The 17,593-nt window shown below is 33.3% G+C and overlaps 1 protein-coding gene and 1 long non-coding RNA gene across 2 annotated transcripts; both read right to left on the minus strand.

The window, feature by feature from the left end:
* Positions 1-1,981: 1,981 nt before the first annotated feature.
* Positions 1,982-8,260, minus strand: LOC133200957 (uncharacterized). Its single transcript, XR_009723018.1, has 3 exons — positions 8,171-8,260; positions 7,938-8,038; positions 1,982-2,331 (listed from the first exon to the last, which is right to left on the minus strand). It is a non-coding gene; the product is annotated as an uncharacterized LOC133200957 (long non-coding RNA).
* Positions 8,261-13,903: 5,643 nt separating this feature from the next.
* On the minus strand, positions 13,904-17,060 carry LOC133200958 (galaxin-like). Its single transcript, XM_061336771.1, has 2 exons — positions 16,990-17,060; positions 13,904-14,330 (listed from the first exon to the last, which is right to left on the minus strand). Exons 1-2 carry the CDS (start codon positions 17,045-17,047, stop codon positions 13,933-13,935), a joined length of 456 nt encoding a protein of 151 aa, XP_061192755.1. The 5' UTR covers positions 17,048-17,060; the 3' UTR covers positions 13,904-13,932.
* Positions 17,061-17,593: the final 533 nt, after the last annotated feature.

A 17,593-nucleotide genomic window follows, 5' to 3' on the forward strand; every position in this document is an offset into this window, starting at 1 on the left:
AGAAAGATCAGTAAAGAAGAAGACACCAATTACATCCAACAAGACCTTGATAGACTGCAGTCATGGGAAAATGATTGGTTAATGTCATTCAACCCAGATAAATGTGAAGTGCTGCATGTGACCACAAAAGGAAACCTATAATAAGAAACTACACCATCCATGAAAAGAACCTAACCACAGTAAAGTCTGCAAAATATCTAGGTCTTAACATCAGTGGCAACTTATCATGGAATCAGCACATCGGAACAATTACAAAGAAAGCAAACAACATCAATGCTTTTCTGAGACGCAACATCAGCACATGCCCTAGCACTATCAAGGCGCAGTGCTACACCACCTTAGTGAGACCAATAGTGGAGTATGCTTCAATCATATGGGACCCAGTAACACAGAAAAACATCTATGAACTGGAAATGTGCAAAGGAGAGCAGCACGCTTTTGTTACTGGAAATTACAGAACAACTAGCAGTGTGACCAGGATGCTCGAAGATCTGCAATGGCCAACACTACAAGAGCGCAGACATAAAGCAAAGGCCATCATGCTTTACCGTATTGTTTACCATCTTGTTGCAATACCATCACAAAACTACCTTGTACCAAGGGGAGCTAACTTAACAACACGGGGTCATAACATCAGGTTCCTGCTCCCTTATTCCAGAATTCAGGGTCATCAGCAGTCTTTTTTTCCATCTGCCATAACACTGTGGAACAATCTACCATCTACTGCTGTCAACTCCTCTAGCCTGGAGGGTTTCAAGAACAGCATTGGAGCAATCAGAATGACATAATTCCAACATTTTTAATTGTAAATAATACCAGAATGGTTTTTATGTACTGTAAATAGACCGTTGTTTCCCTTTGGGCAAGTGTACATAGTGACAATCACGACATTACACCAGCAGGTGGCTTGTGATTTAAAGGAAGAAGAAGAAGAAGAAGAAGAGAGTTTTTTTTGGAAATCAAAACGTTTGGCTGACATTTTCCTTTATATTGAGCTGCTTGTAAAATGTGCATTGGAAAAATTTAAATTTTCTCTACATGTAACAATAGTATGGTCTATTCCCTTGAGGACTTGGAAGCTTTTAGGAATGAAACATGTATAATCAAAATTTCTTGAAAATTTAGCCTATTTGCACTATTTCGCCAGATCCAAAACAGCTTCCAGACCCGTGCTAATACCCTACGTACGCTACCACACAAAATTCAGACAAACACCTGTACAAACCACTGATAGCAAGAGATCCTGGTTCAAGTACCTCATTTTCAAGCTAGAAAGCATCCTATGAACCCATCCCGCTTTTCTGAGGAAATCCCGGATGAGTGATTTTTTTTATTTTAGTTTCGTATTTCTAGTCCATATCCTATGAATAGTAGTAGTGACACGAAAGTGTCTTATATCAATAAAATATACAAGGCCACCAATTCCCTCCAAATGCACACATAAAATATTCTAGCAATAAAATCACATATATGTATTCAAACCTTAGGTGTCTCTATTTTTTTTTTAATTTTTGAAACTATCCTCTCCCACCTTTAATATGCTCATACCTAATGTTTGGCCATCGGTGTACACTAATTTCGTCTTAATCCGTTTATCTGATTAATACAGAGAGCTCATGGCGGATGTGACCGGTCGACAGGTGATGGTTACTCCTCCTAAGCGCCTTATATTGCTAGTGATCCGTGATTTCGCCCTTAATGATTCCTTTCTTTACTAGAGTTGTGAATTTTGTCAATGTTTTGTGTTCTTCATTTTTTACATTTCATCATTACGTAAATGACAAGATCAGAACCTTTTCAAAAATCGCAAAAATTTAAAATAGTTTACAGTTTTTGTTGCTCCACTACCTTAGTTTCTATTTTCCCAAATGTTAATCTGTATATGTACATCTGTATATATACATAAGCAAAGCTAAAAAAAAAAAACCAACAAAACTACTCTTTAGATGAAATGATTTTAAAAATAATTATAAAAATAATATTTACAAGAAAAGAGCCGATGGCGTTTTATTTCGAGATAGATTTAACAGACATATCCATTGCAACATTTGTTAAAATTAGAATTGTACGCAGTAGTTCCACAGCAACTTGTGCCCCATCTCCGGTTATTTACAACTCCGTTGCAACAAACTTGAAATTGGGAATAATAGGCTCTTGTTCCGCAGCAACTTGCGCCTCTGCTGCGTCTAGTTACAAATCCGTTGCAGCAAGTATCAAAATCTGAGTTGTATGCCATAGTTCCACAGCAACTTGTGCCCCAAACTCGCCTATTTACAACTCCGTTGCAGCACATTTCAAATCCAGAATGATAATACTGGTGTCCACAAACATCTGAAGAGAAAAAGACTGAAAATTAGCGTCATCAGTGTTTAAGACCCAAAGTGCTTGCATAAATGAAGTACTTAGTACTTGTTTCTGGTTTATAAAAGTAACAAAAGGATTAATGATCACATGGAATTTTATATCGTAGCAATAATTTTTAAATGAAATCAATCCATCTATGGCTGTAGTTTAATTTAAAATGAAATATGGAGATAACGAACAGTATTCAAGCTCAAAATCCATTAAAACAATACAAATCGGGAGCAGAGCAAACACGGACCTCCAAAAACAACAGAGAAGGGAACAGGTGCTAGGGAGGAGTGAGAATCTCTTGTTTCATCAACTTGTTTGTCAATAGCTCGTTTTAGAAATTGTTCATGCGTAGAGCATGCTCTTGCGTATCGAATCAACTGGGAGACAAAAACCCTATATGCAGGTGATAAGGGTCCAGGGGTGTGCAATTAGCATCGCCCGACGCCCGGGGCTACCATTTTTGAGAGTCGGGCTAGTGGTTTTCTGCACGGAGGTAGCCCCTTGGGCTAGTAGAAATTTAAAAACTACACATGTAATGCATGAAAAGCACAACCGGTAATTACACTAATTTTTTTGCTATTAAATTCAAAACCAGTGAACATTTTCCAGGCAGCATGCTCCTATTGTCCATAAATCTTCATAATCGTATCCATTTTGGAGTACTACCTGACTTATTTACTTCAAAAACGATCGTTTTTTCCTAATCCGAATTTCCTCAATTCCTTTGTTTATGGTAAATACATACAGATATCTCATTAAATTATTTCCGATCACTCAATCAACTGAAAGATAAGTGTTATGTAATTAACATAAAATATATTTCCAGTGTATTTAATGATTTAAGATGAAAACAAAACGATTTTTGCTTCATTTTAGATGAGCTAGTGCAATGATCAGAAAAGGGGAAGATTTAAATTCTTTTTTTATTTTCTATCATAATCATTAATTTATATATGGTTAAATTTTATTAGCGAGAATTAAACTTTGAATTTAAAAAGAATGACCTTAGTACCCTGACCTTTTCAACGATTAACTTTTTTTTTTCAATATTAGTTTTTAATTTGGGCTAGTAATTTTTTACTTGGGGCTAGTAACTTTATTGCAGCCACTAGCCCGTGGGCTAGTACTTGAATTTTTTAATTGCAAACCCCTGAGGGTATAATGCTACATAAGAAAGGGAAGTTGACGATTGCAAAAATGAAGTCATCACGTTTATCATGAAGCTTTGCTGTTAGGTTACCATTTATGTCTTTCTCTAGTAAATTGTCCAAATATGAGACACATGTATCAGACTCTGTGGTATCTTTTATTTACAAGGAGCAAACGGCGGGTGTGACCGGTCGGCAGGTGATGCTCACTCCTCCTTGCCATCTGATCCCACCTCTGATGTCTTAGAGGTCCGTGTTTGCTCTGCTCTTATTTTGTAATATTCAATGGACTTTTGAGCTCGAATACTGTTCGTTATCTCCACATATTTTATTCAAGTTCACTGGGATATATCGAGTCTACATATGGATGGAAATAACTATTGTTAGTTGTTAATACGTCGTCGATATATCTAAAAGGTGTTAAGGAAGTTCGTTTCAAAATAGTGTTTAACTGAAGAGATTAATTCTTCAGTGTGACAAAATCATAAAATAGTGCTTTCAGTTTATACCGTATCAATAAATTTCTAGCAGAAAGTACAGGATTTTTTTTCCATATGAAAATATATAAACATCTTTAAAACACCCAAATGACAAAACTGCTGGTCATTTTGTGTGAAAATGTAGGATTATTTATTTTTGTTTCTTCACAGTTTTTCTTGCATCATACAAAACTGATGAGCTTAGGTAAATGAAAGATAAGTCCCTTTAAAAAATAAAAAAAAAATCTATACTGACTTGATAAATTTTTCATATTTGGCCCATCTTTTGGCGTAATCTTCTTCTGAATTCATAATATTTATGAAATTATGACGCTAGTTGAAAGATCGGGATTCCCTAAACTTTTTGCCCTTTTATAATAAGTGATTTAAGGTCCCCATTATTAATTATATTTACGTCACCAGTAATGACGTGACCAGCAGGGCTACAGTTGTAGGGTGAAGAAGAACATGAACACGTTGAAGAATTATGTTTCAGATGCTCGATATCTAGGCACTATGGATCTAAATATGGATGGCAGGCTTTTTCCGATGAAATCACGATGCATCTTTTTTGGGTTTTAAAATCATTTTCAAAAGTCCCAAAATGATTTTCATTTCTAATCCTAGGTGCATAGGGATTAAATGGTAAAGGACTTTTTAAATCCCCTAGAAATATTAAAAAACATTAAAGACATTTACTGCAGTTCCGTAAAATAGGGCAATTAATATATGAAAATTAACCAAAACAAAGGAATAAATTAAACAAATGAGCAAAAGTTATAATCAATAGTGGTAGGCATCGTTACCTAAGTCCCGGCGAGATAATGAACTTGCTATACATGATATATCTATTGACCTGGAACACTGCAGAACTATTCACGATGTCATTTCAGTGTGATTAAGGTCTCCTGGGTCACGCTGCTGATTTTCTGCTGTCTGTTTTTATTCTGTCGTCATGCGTTGTTATGAATTTTACTACGAAAATTTGATTTTTCAAATTTTAAGGTCGTGAACATATGCAACAGAAATTCATTTTTCTCTTTCATTCGCACATGATATGTGAATGTTTTAGATCAAAAATGCAGCTTTTTCTATGAAAATTTTGTAGGCAAGAAATTATGTAAGTCGTACGTGTTATCATACTGTTTTAAGTGTATAATGTTACAGAATGGAAAATGTGTACCAAATGAATATAAATTTTGACATGCCTGGCAGACATCTGACAGAATTTAATTGTTCAAATATATATGTTATGTATATCAGTGTTTGTTTGTAATTAATAAAGGGATAGAAAATAATAATAATTGAGCCCTCAACAAAAATGGTTTATAATTGTGACATTTATGGCCCCAGGGTCAGGCGTTGTGACGTTAGGATGGGGCTGAAGTGATCATATAATAAACAAAAACGAAATGATGAGCATGGGTGTCTCCTCCAAACTTGTGAAATTCATCGCTAATGTGTTGTAGTGCTGGAGATAGGGCGGGGCTTTTATTTGATTATAAACTGAAAATGCAATAATTCTTTGAATATCTTTTCCTCTGCTCCTGAGCGTCTTGGAGAGAATTAGAGTAAAGTTGTTATGAACAAGGTTGTTGTTTTAAATACCAGATTTGTAAAATTCTTGACAACTTGGTCAGGGGTTCTGGTACTGGGCAGGGCTCTATTGATCATGTAGAGAAATTTGTACTTTACTTTGAGAGAAGGTATTTCCCTTGATTATTTAACTGATATGATAATTAATCATGGTAAATAATGTAACTGATAAGTCAATCGAATAAATGAATTATATACAAGAATTTTTAATGTAGTACACAAAGAGTACTTTTGTAATTTTTGATGGTCACGTAGACTTATATTTATAACAGATAGAGAACAGGTCTTCCAACAATCTGTTGGAATTCCCATGGGTACTAATTGCGCCCCGTTATTAGCAGGCCTTTTTTGTTTTCATATGAAGCAGAATTTGTCCAAAATCTTATACGTTATAAGAAGAAACCACTTGCTGTGGCCTTCAGCTCGACATTTAGATATATCGACGACGTATTGTCAATTAACAATTGTTATTTCCATTGTTTTGTCGATACGATATATCCAGGTGAGCTTGAGATAAAAGATACTACATCTCTTTCATATTTGGATATTTTACTTGAAAAAGACAAAATGGTAATCTAACAACCAAGCTTTATGATAAACGTGATGACTTTAACTTTTCAATCGTCAACTTCTCTTACTTATGCAGCAATATACCTTCATAACCTACATACGGGGTTTATATCTCTCAGTTGATTCGATACACAAGAGCATGCTTTACGTATGTACAATTTCTAAAACAAAGTAAATTATTGACAAACAAGTTGATAAAATAAGAATATCAGCAGTCTCGTTTAAAGTCATCATTTCGTAAGTTCTATGGTCGATACATTGACCTTGTCAGCAAATACAATTTATCATCGAGTCAAATGCTGACTGACGTTTTTCATACTAATTGTGAGGCCATTATTTACACACTGAATTGTCGACGGATTTTTCCGTTATTTCCCGAACATGACAAGGAGCACACGGCGGGTGTGACCGGTCGGTAGGGGATGCTCACTCCTCCATGGCACCTGATCCCACCTCTGATGTTTGGAGGTCCGTGTTTGCTCTGCTCCTATTTTGTATTGTATAATGGACTTTTGAGCTTGAATACTGTTCGTTATCTCCATATATTTCAAATATAAAAACCAGGCTCACATATTTTATATTTGTTCATTAAATATTAATCGAAGATCAAAAGAAGCCAACAGTAAAAGTATTGTGGGTTTACATTTTGTTAACTGTGTTTTAGGTTATGATTTTTAATTTGATGATAGTGATAGAGTGGTTAGGACTAACACAATCTATACTTTCTGAGTTGTTGCTGTTTACCTGGGATTTCCTTGATCCCTGGTCATCATAATTCTATGGTTATTGAACAACATAGCTTCATTTAACAGTTTATTTTGTTTAAATAATCATTAAATTGTCATTTCATGGGACCTTTACAGGGTTGTATCACACTTAAAGTGACAGTTAAGACCCTTAAATCTTTTTTCTCTCAAACAGATCTCTTCAAACTACATACCGTACAAAGTTAACACTTCTCATGCCATACTACCCACTTTTAATAATTTTTAAAAATCTATCAGTGATTTAAACCGCATTTAAAGTAGCTCTTTCAATTTCACTACACTTTCAAAATTTTAAGTCGCGAAACTCAGTCTAACATGCATCATTCCGTACCGACTTGGAACCCGTGACGTTAGTTAGTCAGTGAGAATATCCTTTGTTTTTAAATCTGGTTTAATAAATTGTAAGAAAAAAGAAACGTTCATGACAACAATAAATTAAGCACAAGGAACTTTTTTCAGCACTTTGTTTGTTTTAAAAGGTCATTCATTTTAACAAAATTTAACTAATCTCCAAGAAAAATTTGATGCAGACATGTAAATGTGCTATTTTCTCCGCCTTGACGTGAGAATTCATTTTGCCTTCATTATATCAGATTTCTATGGATTGATGATATTTTTAAAATCTTTGTTTTAAAACTATTTTATCGCAAAATAAAGACAATATAGAATCGAAAATGACTTTTACATGTACATTTTTTTATTCTTGCCAAACAAGAAACTTTACATTTTTTTATGGAAATATCTTGTTGTAAACAGCTATACCTCATTAATTATTTTCTGACCCAGATTCACGTTTAATTAAAGATATAATTTAAAGTAATATTTGAAAGAAATAAAAAAACAACAAAATTTTTAAGGTTGTTAAGCATAATATTACCATTTTTTGTAATGAAAAGGAACTCGTTTGATAATCCTGAAGACTGTTGGCAAGGTGTCTAGTTTTCCGAAGCAATTTTAAAGAAAACATTTTTGGAGCTTCACACACACGATAATAAAAATAAAATTAAAAAAAGAAAACATACCTTGTCCATAAACTAGATCTGTGACCTGAAGACAGAGGAAGGACACGAACGCCAAATACAAAATCATCGTTAACGTATGTTAAGTCCTGTGCAATGGACGGCTATAATAAAAAGAATTTCAAAATAAATTTGATACAATATGTGATTATCTATAAATAAGATAGATTATCCATCAACTCATTTCTTGACAATCGTATGTTATAAATTTACTTCATCCTCTAAATCAATCCTACCTTTATCCTCTTGTCAATATGTCCTCTTCGTAGATAAAAAACTAATTCAGCTTTTATATAAATCACCTAGTTAATTTTATGCATCCTGTAAGAAGAAGTGAATTAGTTATGTGGTATTTTTCCTGTTTTTTTTGTGCGTAATTACTCAGATAAAAGGCCACTCAATCAAATAACGGAATTGTTGTTTATTACCATCGCTTTCTAATTCATTTTTGCTTCACTTGGCATTAAATATAAAATATGTCATCATTCTAATTGTAACACTCAGTAATTTTAAAACCAGATATGTCATTGTTACAGTGGGTCATCGTTAACATTAAAGAGTGTCATCACAATTATCGTCCTCAACAGAGCACTGTACATTGAAGAACTTCATCTGAAGTACGTCTTCTTGTCGTGATCGCTATCTATCAGCCTCACTACAACACTGTACAGTGAATTTAATTCGCCTGAGAGTCAGAATTTTGAAAATAATATATCATCCAACTAATATCCCGACTTTTAGTACTTCATCCCGTAGACAACGAGAAGAATACTGGATTAGGAAACTAGACACGGCCCTTCCGTATGGTTGCAACGACAACATAAATAATGTAGGGAATCTTTCAAGCCCACAGTCTGCAAATGTGAATGTGATGGGACTTTTTAACAATACACTTAGACGTAGACGTAGCCATGGATATTGGTCATACAATTGACCAAATATGCATGATGTCTTTTTTGGTTCACTTTTGTCCTACGTCAAGAAACAATTAGGCCTTCATCATATTCTCACCAAACTCTTCCCTCTTCCCTTGAAATATTTGAATGGTCTATTTGAGGAAGCTAAAGCAAGACCAAATTTAGATTCGTCAGCTGTAGAATATAATCAAGTGTTTGTGATTATGGATGTTGCCCAGCACAGGCTCTTTAAGCCACCACGTCTGTTGGAAGATAATTTTAACTCAACCCGTCGGTTCCTTATACTTAAATTTTCCAACAAAGGAATGGATGCTGTGAACATTAGTAACATTCTTAATCATAAAAAACTTCAGCCTTGCATTCCACGATAATTCAAGTTGAACTCTACACCCTGCTTTTCCTACAAATTTTCCCAAACTGTTGCTTCCAAGCTTTTCAATTATAAACAGAATTTGCAGTGCCTAGATGTTGAACACCTTAAACAAAATCCTGTTCAGTGTTCTTGCTTTTCTTCTTCTTTCAACTATAGTCCAGCTGGACATGTCAATACTCGTGACGTAAATATAGTTGAAAATGAAGACCTAAAAGCAATTATCTTAAAAGGTCCTAAATACAGGGAACCCCGATCTTTCAATTGGCGACAAAACTTTATTTCTATTATGAATTCTGTCGAAGATTATGCCATACGATAGGCTAAGTATGACAAGAACGATCTGAACACTTTGTCAGATTGGATTAGGTTTTTTTTTAAAAAGAAATATATCGTTTTCTCTAAATCAGAGTCGATAAAAGAATAAAAAAGATTACATAAACAATATATTATGGTTCGAGCTGATGAGGCCTGTAACAATATCGTCTGTGTTTGTAAGGCTCTTCTTATAACTGTATTTTAGAAGAACTTGGATTTAATTCCTCTCCTGGAAATACAGCTTAATCTTGCAGTTCCTTTTCTAAAGATGAAATTCTTCAAATCACATTTCAGTGTTAAATACTTTTAACATTCCGGTCAACCAACATTAGTTCGATCTGCCCTACCTATGCTGGATTCCTAAACTTCCTTAGTGTGAAAAATCCTTACAGAGATACATTGCCGGGTCCAGCAAATGCTCTATCAGGCCCCTATCTTAACTCCTTACAAAAATATTAACTGCTGTAAAGGAGAAACTTCAGACGTACTGTGCTACAGCATATTCTAGATGTGGTGTAAATCAGTTGCTTAACATGCTTCATCTTGCAGAAGTCTTCATTTCTTGTTTCTTTGGTAAAAATCTTATTTCACACAATGCTGGACATAACTGGATACCTTTTTGTTTTTTTATCACACCTTTTTAAATTCTTCTGTCTTCATTATACCATCAAAAATCTCAACCGGCTTCCTGCCAATACTATCACAATCACCTGCGTATTTTCAGCTTTTTGATTGATAACTTGTTTAAAAAAATATTCTTGCCATAGATACATGTTTGTTTTCAGATTGTCAGATTATGAATTCAGAAGGGGAGGGACTGTGTGTGGTTAAATAAAATGACACCTGTATTTTGAAAAGGTGTCGGGGTCCTTCCTACTTAGTTTTTTCTTTAACAATCATTTCACATAAATATATGTGTAATTTAAAAGTTTCATACATTTTCCATCTTTCTTCCTTTTCTGTCAAAAATTTGCGCAGTCTGAATTTCTTTTTAATTATTCCTGTTTATTATTAGAGCATTATATGTTTTGAATCTCCAGGGTTTTGCTTTTTGTTATAAGCAATTTTGAAAAATTTACATGCACTGAAACTGATACATGTGCGTTGTCAGTGTGAAAAATGTACATGCAAAATATATTTTTAGCGAACAAATTCCAAACCGTTTACAAGATAACAGTGTGAAAGGCACATGTACATTCTATGTGTACCAATTCAAGAATTTTTTCGAAAATGTACACGAGGACATCGGTCATCGTACGATTGCGTACCACGTATTTTCTATGAAATATGGAGATAAGGAACAGTATTCAAGCTCAAAGTCCATTAAAACAATACATATCGGGAACAGAGCGAACACGGACCTCCAGAAAGATCAGAGGTGGGTTCAGGTGCCATGGAGGAGTGAGCATCCCCTGCCGACCGGACACACTCGCCGTGTGCTCATTGTCATGATCGGGAAAAACAGAAAAATCCGTAGACAATACAGTGTATAAATAATGGCATAACAATTAGTATGAATAACGTCAGTCAACAATAGACTTTATGATAGGTTGTATATGTGCTTACAAGGTCATTATATCGACCATAAAATTTGTGAAATGATGACTTCAAGCGAGACTGTTGATATTCTTGTTTCATCAATTTCTTTGTCAATAGCTTGCCTCGTTTTAGAAATTATTCATACGTAGAGCATGCTCTCGCGTATCTAATCAGCTGGGAGTCAAAAACCCCATATGCAGGTGATAAGAGTATACATGTTACAAATTTAAAAGGAAATATGCGAACCATCTATCTTTCCACTAAATCAGAGGTGATAAATGAATTAGAAAGACTACGTGAACAATATTTTACGTTTCCAGCAGACAATGTAACAATACCATCTTTGTTGTAAGGGGCATTTTACAACTTTATTTTAGAAGAACCTGGCTTTAATTCTACATCTGGAAATCCTAGTTATACTCACAGTTCATTTTCTTCAAAATCACATTTCAGACTTCAATGCTTTTAACATTGCAGTCAACAAAGATGAGATCGATCTACCCTTCCTAAACTGGATTCCTTAACTTCATGAAAATCCTTATAACAGATCCATTGCCGTGTCCAGTAAGTGCTTTACCAAGCCCTCTCTTTACTCCTTACAAAAATATCAACTGCTGTAAAGGTTAAACTTCAATGTACTGTGCCACCAAATATTACAGAAGTGTTTAAAGCAAATGTGGATTTTCAAAACTCCAAAAAACTTTTAGAAAATTTACATCACAATTTTTTCAAGTGTTAGTAATAGCAAAACGTTAGAATATTGATGAGACGAAAAACCCGTGATAATATGCTTTTTTCTGCAGTTAAAATCACTCACCTACCAAGTACAATCTTGTTTATTAGGATTACTGTGCAAGAGAATCATAAACAAAGAAAACGTATTTTTTGTTGAAGTATTTAAAAGGCGGGTACTGTAAGAAGGCTAATCACTCAACCATTTGACTAAATTAATATCACCTGAAGCAGTCATTATGGAGTATAAGCAAATTCATTTATTAAAATTTCAGTTGGAGCAAATATGTTCTAAAATGCAGCAGTAATAATGAGCCCGACAATGATTATATTGTTAAAAGCCTATTCATCTGAAAATATTTTTAATGTTTCCAACAATCAAATTGAATTTGAATTGCCATACTTCATACTATAATGGATTACCAAACTACATAAAAATCCTAACAAAGATATATAGCTTATTTCAGTAAATGTTCTACCAAGCGCCTTTACTCTCATTAAGATATTAACAGCAATGAATGAGTACTTAACAACAATATATTCAAGAAGTGGTGTTAATCAGATGTGATGCTTAAAACTCCAAGGAACATTTAGAAAATATGAAATTACAAAATTCTACCAAAACAATTGCATCAAAACGTACGACTTTTCAACACTTTATACAAATATTCACGTACTTTAAATTAAGGTCCGGACTTTTTGACAAGGAAGGTTACTTTTTTAATAAGAAATAAACTTGAAAATTTGCATACCTAGTCATTTGTCATCTGCAATATCATTTTGGTTAAAAAATACATTCTGACACTAGTAATCTGAAGTTGATATTAAAGTGTTTTTATCACGTATCTTAATTTCTTAAAAATGAAACTATTATGTTCACTTGTCATTTAATTATTAAATAATTTTGAAAACGGTCGTAATTAGGCGATAACACGCCCGTAACAAAGGGTCCTCGAAGTAAAAGATTGGGGTAAAGTGGTACTGAAGCGTCATAGGTGTCAATAGTCAATTAGAACTCGTGAAGCAGATTTTAACGTTGAATAAATAGACTACACAATATGTTCGAAGAAATTTTGACATAGACAATATTCCTTGACTATGGACGGTCAATCGTATATGTATGAACATCTACCATAGAGAAATAACCAAGGAATGAAGCCAAAAAGGGGAGAGGACAGCGAAGACGAAGGCTTTGATAACCCCGAACTTCGACTGAATAGAACAAATTACTAAGGTTGGACTACGTAAATATATATAAAAATGATTTTTTAAAATTTTATTTCTTCATTATTTTAATATATAAATGAATGCTGCATATCTTGTATCTATCCCAACATTGAATATTATGTACTAGAAATGACACTAAGTGTTTAATGGCGCCATACGCCATTTTAAACTGCGTAACATTCTTACTAGATTCTGTGCGACTTTTAAAATGCATGTTTTTTTTTTTTCGTTCTGAAAAATTACCATTTCCTTAAAATATTTTATAGTACAGAAAAAAAAAATCATGATTGGGCAAAAAGGATTGTTCTGAATGGGAAGAAAGCCCTCGTATTGCAGAAAAGACCCCCTTTCACCTCCCTACCAAGTCCAGGGCTTGTAAAAATCTTCCTAGAACCTTTCATTTCGCCAGCTCATCTCCATATATTTCATTCTATGGTCGATATAATTACCAAATACATATATCGAATAGCAAATACATTATATCGAATATTGACCTACATTTTTTCATACAGGTTGTTAAACCATTATTTTCTAAATTGTTCACATATTTTTCCCGTTTACTCGATCATGACCAAAAGTACACGGCGGGTGTGACTGGTCAGTAAGGGATTCTCACTCCTCTATTGCACCTGATCCCACTTTTGTTTTCAGTAGTTTGTGTTTGCTTTGCTCTTCTCATAATTTGTATTGCCCTCAGAGCATGGTTTCGGTTCTTTATCTTCGCATTTTATTTCTATGAAAATGCAATGTTAATTTACAGTAATTTCGATTTAATAAAAAACACTTTGAAATACGATTTAATAGTAAAAAGACAAAAGTTTATTTTTTATAAACAACTCATCTGACAGATAAGTTTGTTGCAACACAAAATATCAGGATTGTCTGCGTTGTCTAACTAACAGCTTAAGCCTTTGCCTACACGAATTACTCCATTGCAGCATGAGAAATAGTTAGGGTCGTATGGTTTTGTTCCACAACATTTTTTGTCTTTCCCCACATAGATTTCTCCGTAGCAGCATGAGAAATAGTTAGGGTCGTATGGTTTAGTTCCACAACACTTCTTGTCTTTCCCCACATAGATTTCTCCGTAGCAACATGAGAAATAGTTAGGGTCGTATGGTTTAGTTCCACAACACTTTTTGTCTTTCCCCACATAGATTTCTCCGTAGCAGCATGAGAAATAGTTAGGATCGTATGGTTTTGTTCCACAACACTTTTTATCTTTTCCAAGATAGATTTCTCCGTAGCAGCATGAGTAATAGTTAGGGTCGTATGGTTTTGTTCCACAAAAGCCTGTAGAGAAAACCATTGAAAGTAATATTGTTCCTATATAATACATAGAAACTGGGTCGCATAACTTGATAATGAATTTATTTTTCGGCAAAGTAATTTCGTTGATTCAGGGATATGTTGTGTAGACTTCTTCAAGAAATAATTTCTGCTCAAATTCAGAAGACAGAAACTATAGATTTACTGGTTTGACCTGCGCAATTGCTGAAGAAGTTGTAAAGACGCATTACTTTTACATTTAATCTCAAGCGTTTGGATATTTCATATAAAAGAATACTGCCGTCTTTTTAAAGGCAGACTACTGACAAATATATACATGATACAATGATATCAACAATCTCATTTATAGTCAAAATTTTGTAAATTATAAGGTCAGTACAGTGAACTTGATTGCAAATAAAATGAATTGGTAAGTCGAAATTTGATCGACGTAATTCATTGCTAAAATATTATTTTCACACTGAATTGCGTGACCCATATAAAGGGGATGCTTAATCCTAACTGGCACCTATTTCAGACCTCTATGTTGGCTCTGCTCATAATTTAAATTGTTTAAATGGACTTTTGAGAATGATCACAGTTCATTATCTTCACATTTCATTGATAAAATTTAAATTTATTTTTTAAAAACGACACGTTTATCATCTATCTATTAACCACTTTATTCTATCAATTTAATTCATTCCAATTTTTTTATCTTATTTTATGTAGATTCATTTTAACTTTAACTATTATTTAATAAAAGTATTCCTCTTATACAATTCGTTGTTTTTTTTTTTATCGGAACGTGTTAAAAAACGGCTTCATGATACAGAAACAAACATGTCAGCCTTATTGTATCATATGGTATCATTTGTCATGGCATTGCTTTTGTGAAAAACAGTAGCAACAGTAGCACGGAATATATATATATATATATATATATATATATATATATATATATATATATATATATATATATATATATATATATATATATATATATATATATATATATATATATATATATATATATATATATATATATAGGGGCCTCCGGGTATTGCGAGATCGGATACAGCGAGGTACCGCTTACAACGAGATAAATTTTGAGTCCCAAATTAATTCTTATATATTTCCTCTATAAAATGCCGGATGAAACGAGATCGCTTACAACGAGATACCGCTTATAATGAGATCAAAATCTGTCCCGGTTAGTAAAAAGAGCTATCGGATATAACGAGGTATTCGCGTCGCGCATAACTGCACCTGCTAGTCCCAGGTAAATAACGGTAATTATCATAGGTATATGTACACAACTTTACACCATGACAATTGATTAAAGGTGTATAAAGGAAGTAGCGAGTTGTTTTTATTGCTTTGTTAACTTCAGTATTGTTTCTAAATGAGTTCATTGCGAAAACTCAAAGGGTTCTCGAGATATCGCGCGGAAATGAGTCATTTTATACGAACCAAAAGTAGAAGTTATTCACGAAGTTTGAAAGCATTCAAGTAAAATTACTAAGGACTATGGATGAGAATTGAACACATTTATGAAAATTTTAAAAACCAAATAGAACTTTACATTGCCTTAGAATTTCGGCCTGGTGATTTTGATATATAAAACGTATTGTATGCAAATGTACTTGACTTGGCAGAGTTAGTGAACCTGCTTGGTCAGCACGTGGAGCTAAAATGAGCAATACTGATTTACAATCGAGTCTTCCGACGATTCTTTCGGCATTGATTCTTAAGTGATTACAGCAGATAATAAAAAATGATAATATTTTAAAAGGAAAGTGCGAGTGAAATAGATTGAATAGGTTGGCGAAATTGAAACAAAAATTGTGACAATGTCAAAGCGTTGAGAAATTTCTACAAAATAATTGATCACTAGACGCAGAAGTGGTACGGAAAAGAAACACCTATTTTCAATATGTATATTAAATTGGACAATGATGACTCTACTTCCTTAATAAAATTCGACACTGCAGTGTATTTGTGTTTCATCATAATTGCGCAGTGCAATGATTTATCTTAGTTACAAATATACATGTGTACATGTAGCGAACCTGCTACGTCTTTCTTTATTTGACCTCCTTAAATACGTTTACGTGCACTAGTTCAATTGTGTATATTTTTTTTTATAAAAGAAATTATTTTATTGTTTTCAAACAGTGTCTTTTAATACATCTCTTAATCAGCTGTTTATTTTCATGTTATATGAACGTTATTTCACTTAGGAACATGCTCAATGATAATTTTTTAATTAAACACCGGTCAACTCTAAGCTAACAAAATGCAGATATAACGAATATCGTATATAAAGAGATTGAAACCGATGTCCCCAGCATCTCGTTATATCAGGAGTCCATATATATATATATATATATATATATATATATATATATATATATATATATATATATATATATATATATATATATATATATATATATATATATATATATATATATATATAATTAATATATTCAAAGAAGCAATATATTACCAATCTTTCATGAAATCAAAAAATGTAAATAAAAAGTAAGAATACAAAATCGGAAACAAATTTTCGTAAAAGCGCAAACTCGCGTAATTTAAGTTGTCAGTTCTGTCGTACGTGTTATAATACAATGAATGTCTAAAGTGTAATGTTCAATAACGAAATATGCCAAGATACCTCGTTCAGATGACGAGTTTGCAATCAGAAGAAGGAAAACGAATCCCAAAATAATCATCGTTGAGGTATCTTTTGTCCTGTATAGTGGGTGGCTACAATAAAAATGTAATCCCTTAATTTACAAATGAATTTTTAAAATTGTACAAAAAACATTTTATATATTAATCTATCAAAATAAAAGATGAAGATTCTAAAGTTAACCTGCCGCAATTAAAATAAGTCAAAATCTTGTCTACCTTAGGCTTCGGTCGACTTCTTATCACAGAGAAACTAGATCCGATTTTATATAAAGGTTTCAAATCTAAAACATCCCAACAAACCTGCATCCTGTTGACATAAATAAATCGATGTTTTTTTTTCAATTTGTGAGTAATGTCAGATATACAGCTTGTTTGTCGAATTACGTGATTTCAAACAGGTTTTTTCGTTTTTAAAATCACTTTTATCATCGGGATTTGCCAAACAATAATTTACTCGGATTAAGGTCATGAAATATGAAGATTAAGAATAGCAGTCAATCTCAAAAGTCCATTGAAGGAAAACAAATTTGGAGCAGAGTTAACACGGACCTCTAAAAAACATCAGAGGTACGTCCCATGGAGGA

Source organism: Saccostrea echinata, unplaced genomic scaffold (assembly GCF_033153115.1).
Source record: "Saccostrea echinata isolate AGI-Se365-2 ecotype Australia unplaced genomic scaffold, CSIRO_AGI_Sech_v1 ptg000041l, whole genome shotgun sequence".
Taxonomy (NCBI): domain Eukaryota; kingdom Metazoa; phylum Mollusca; class Bivalvia; order Ostreida; family Ostreidae; genus Saccostrea; species Saccostrea echinata.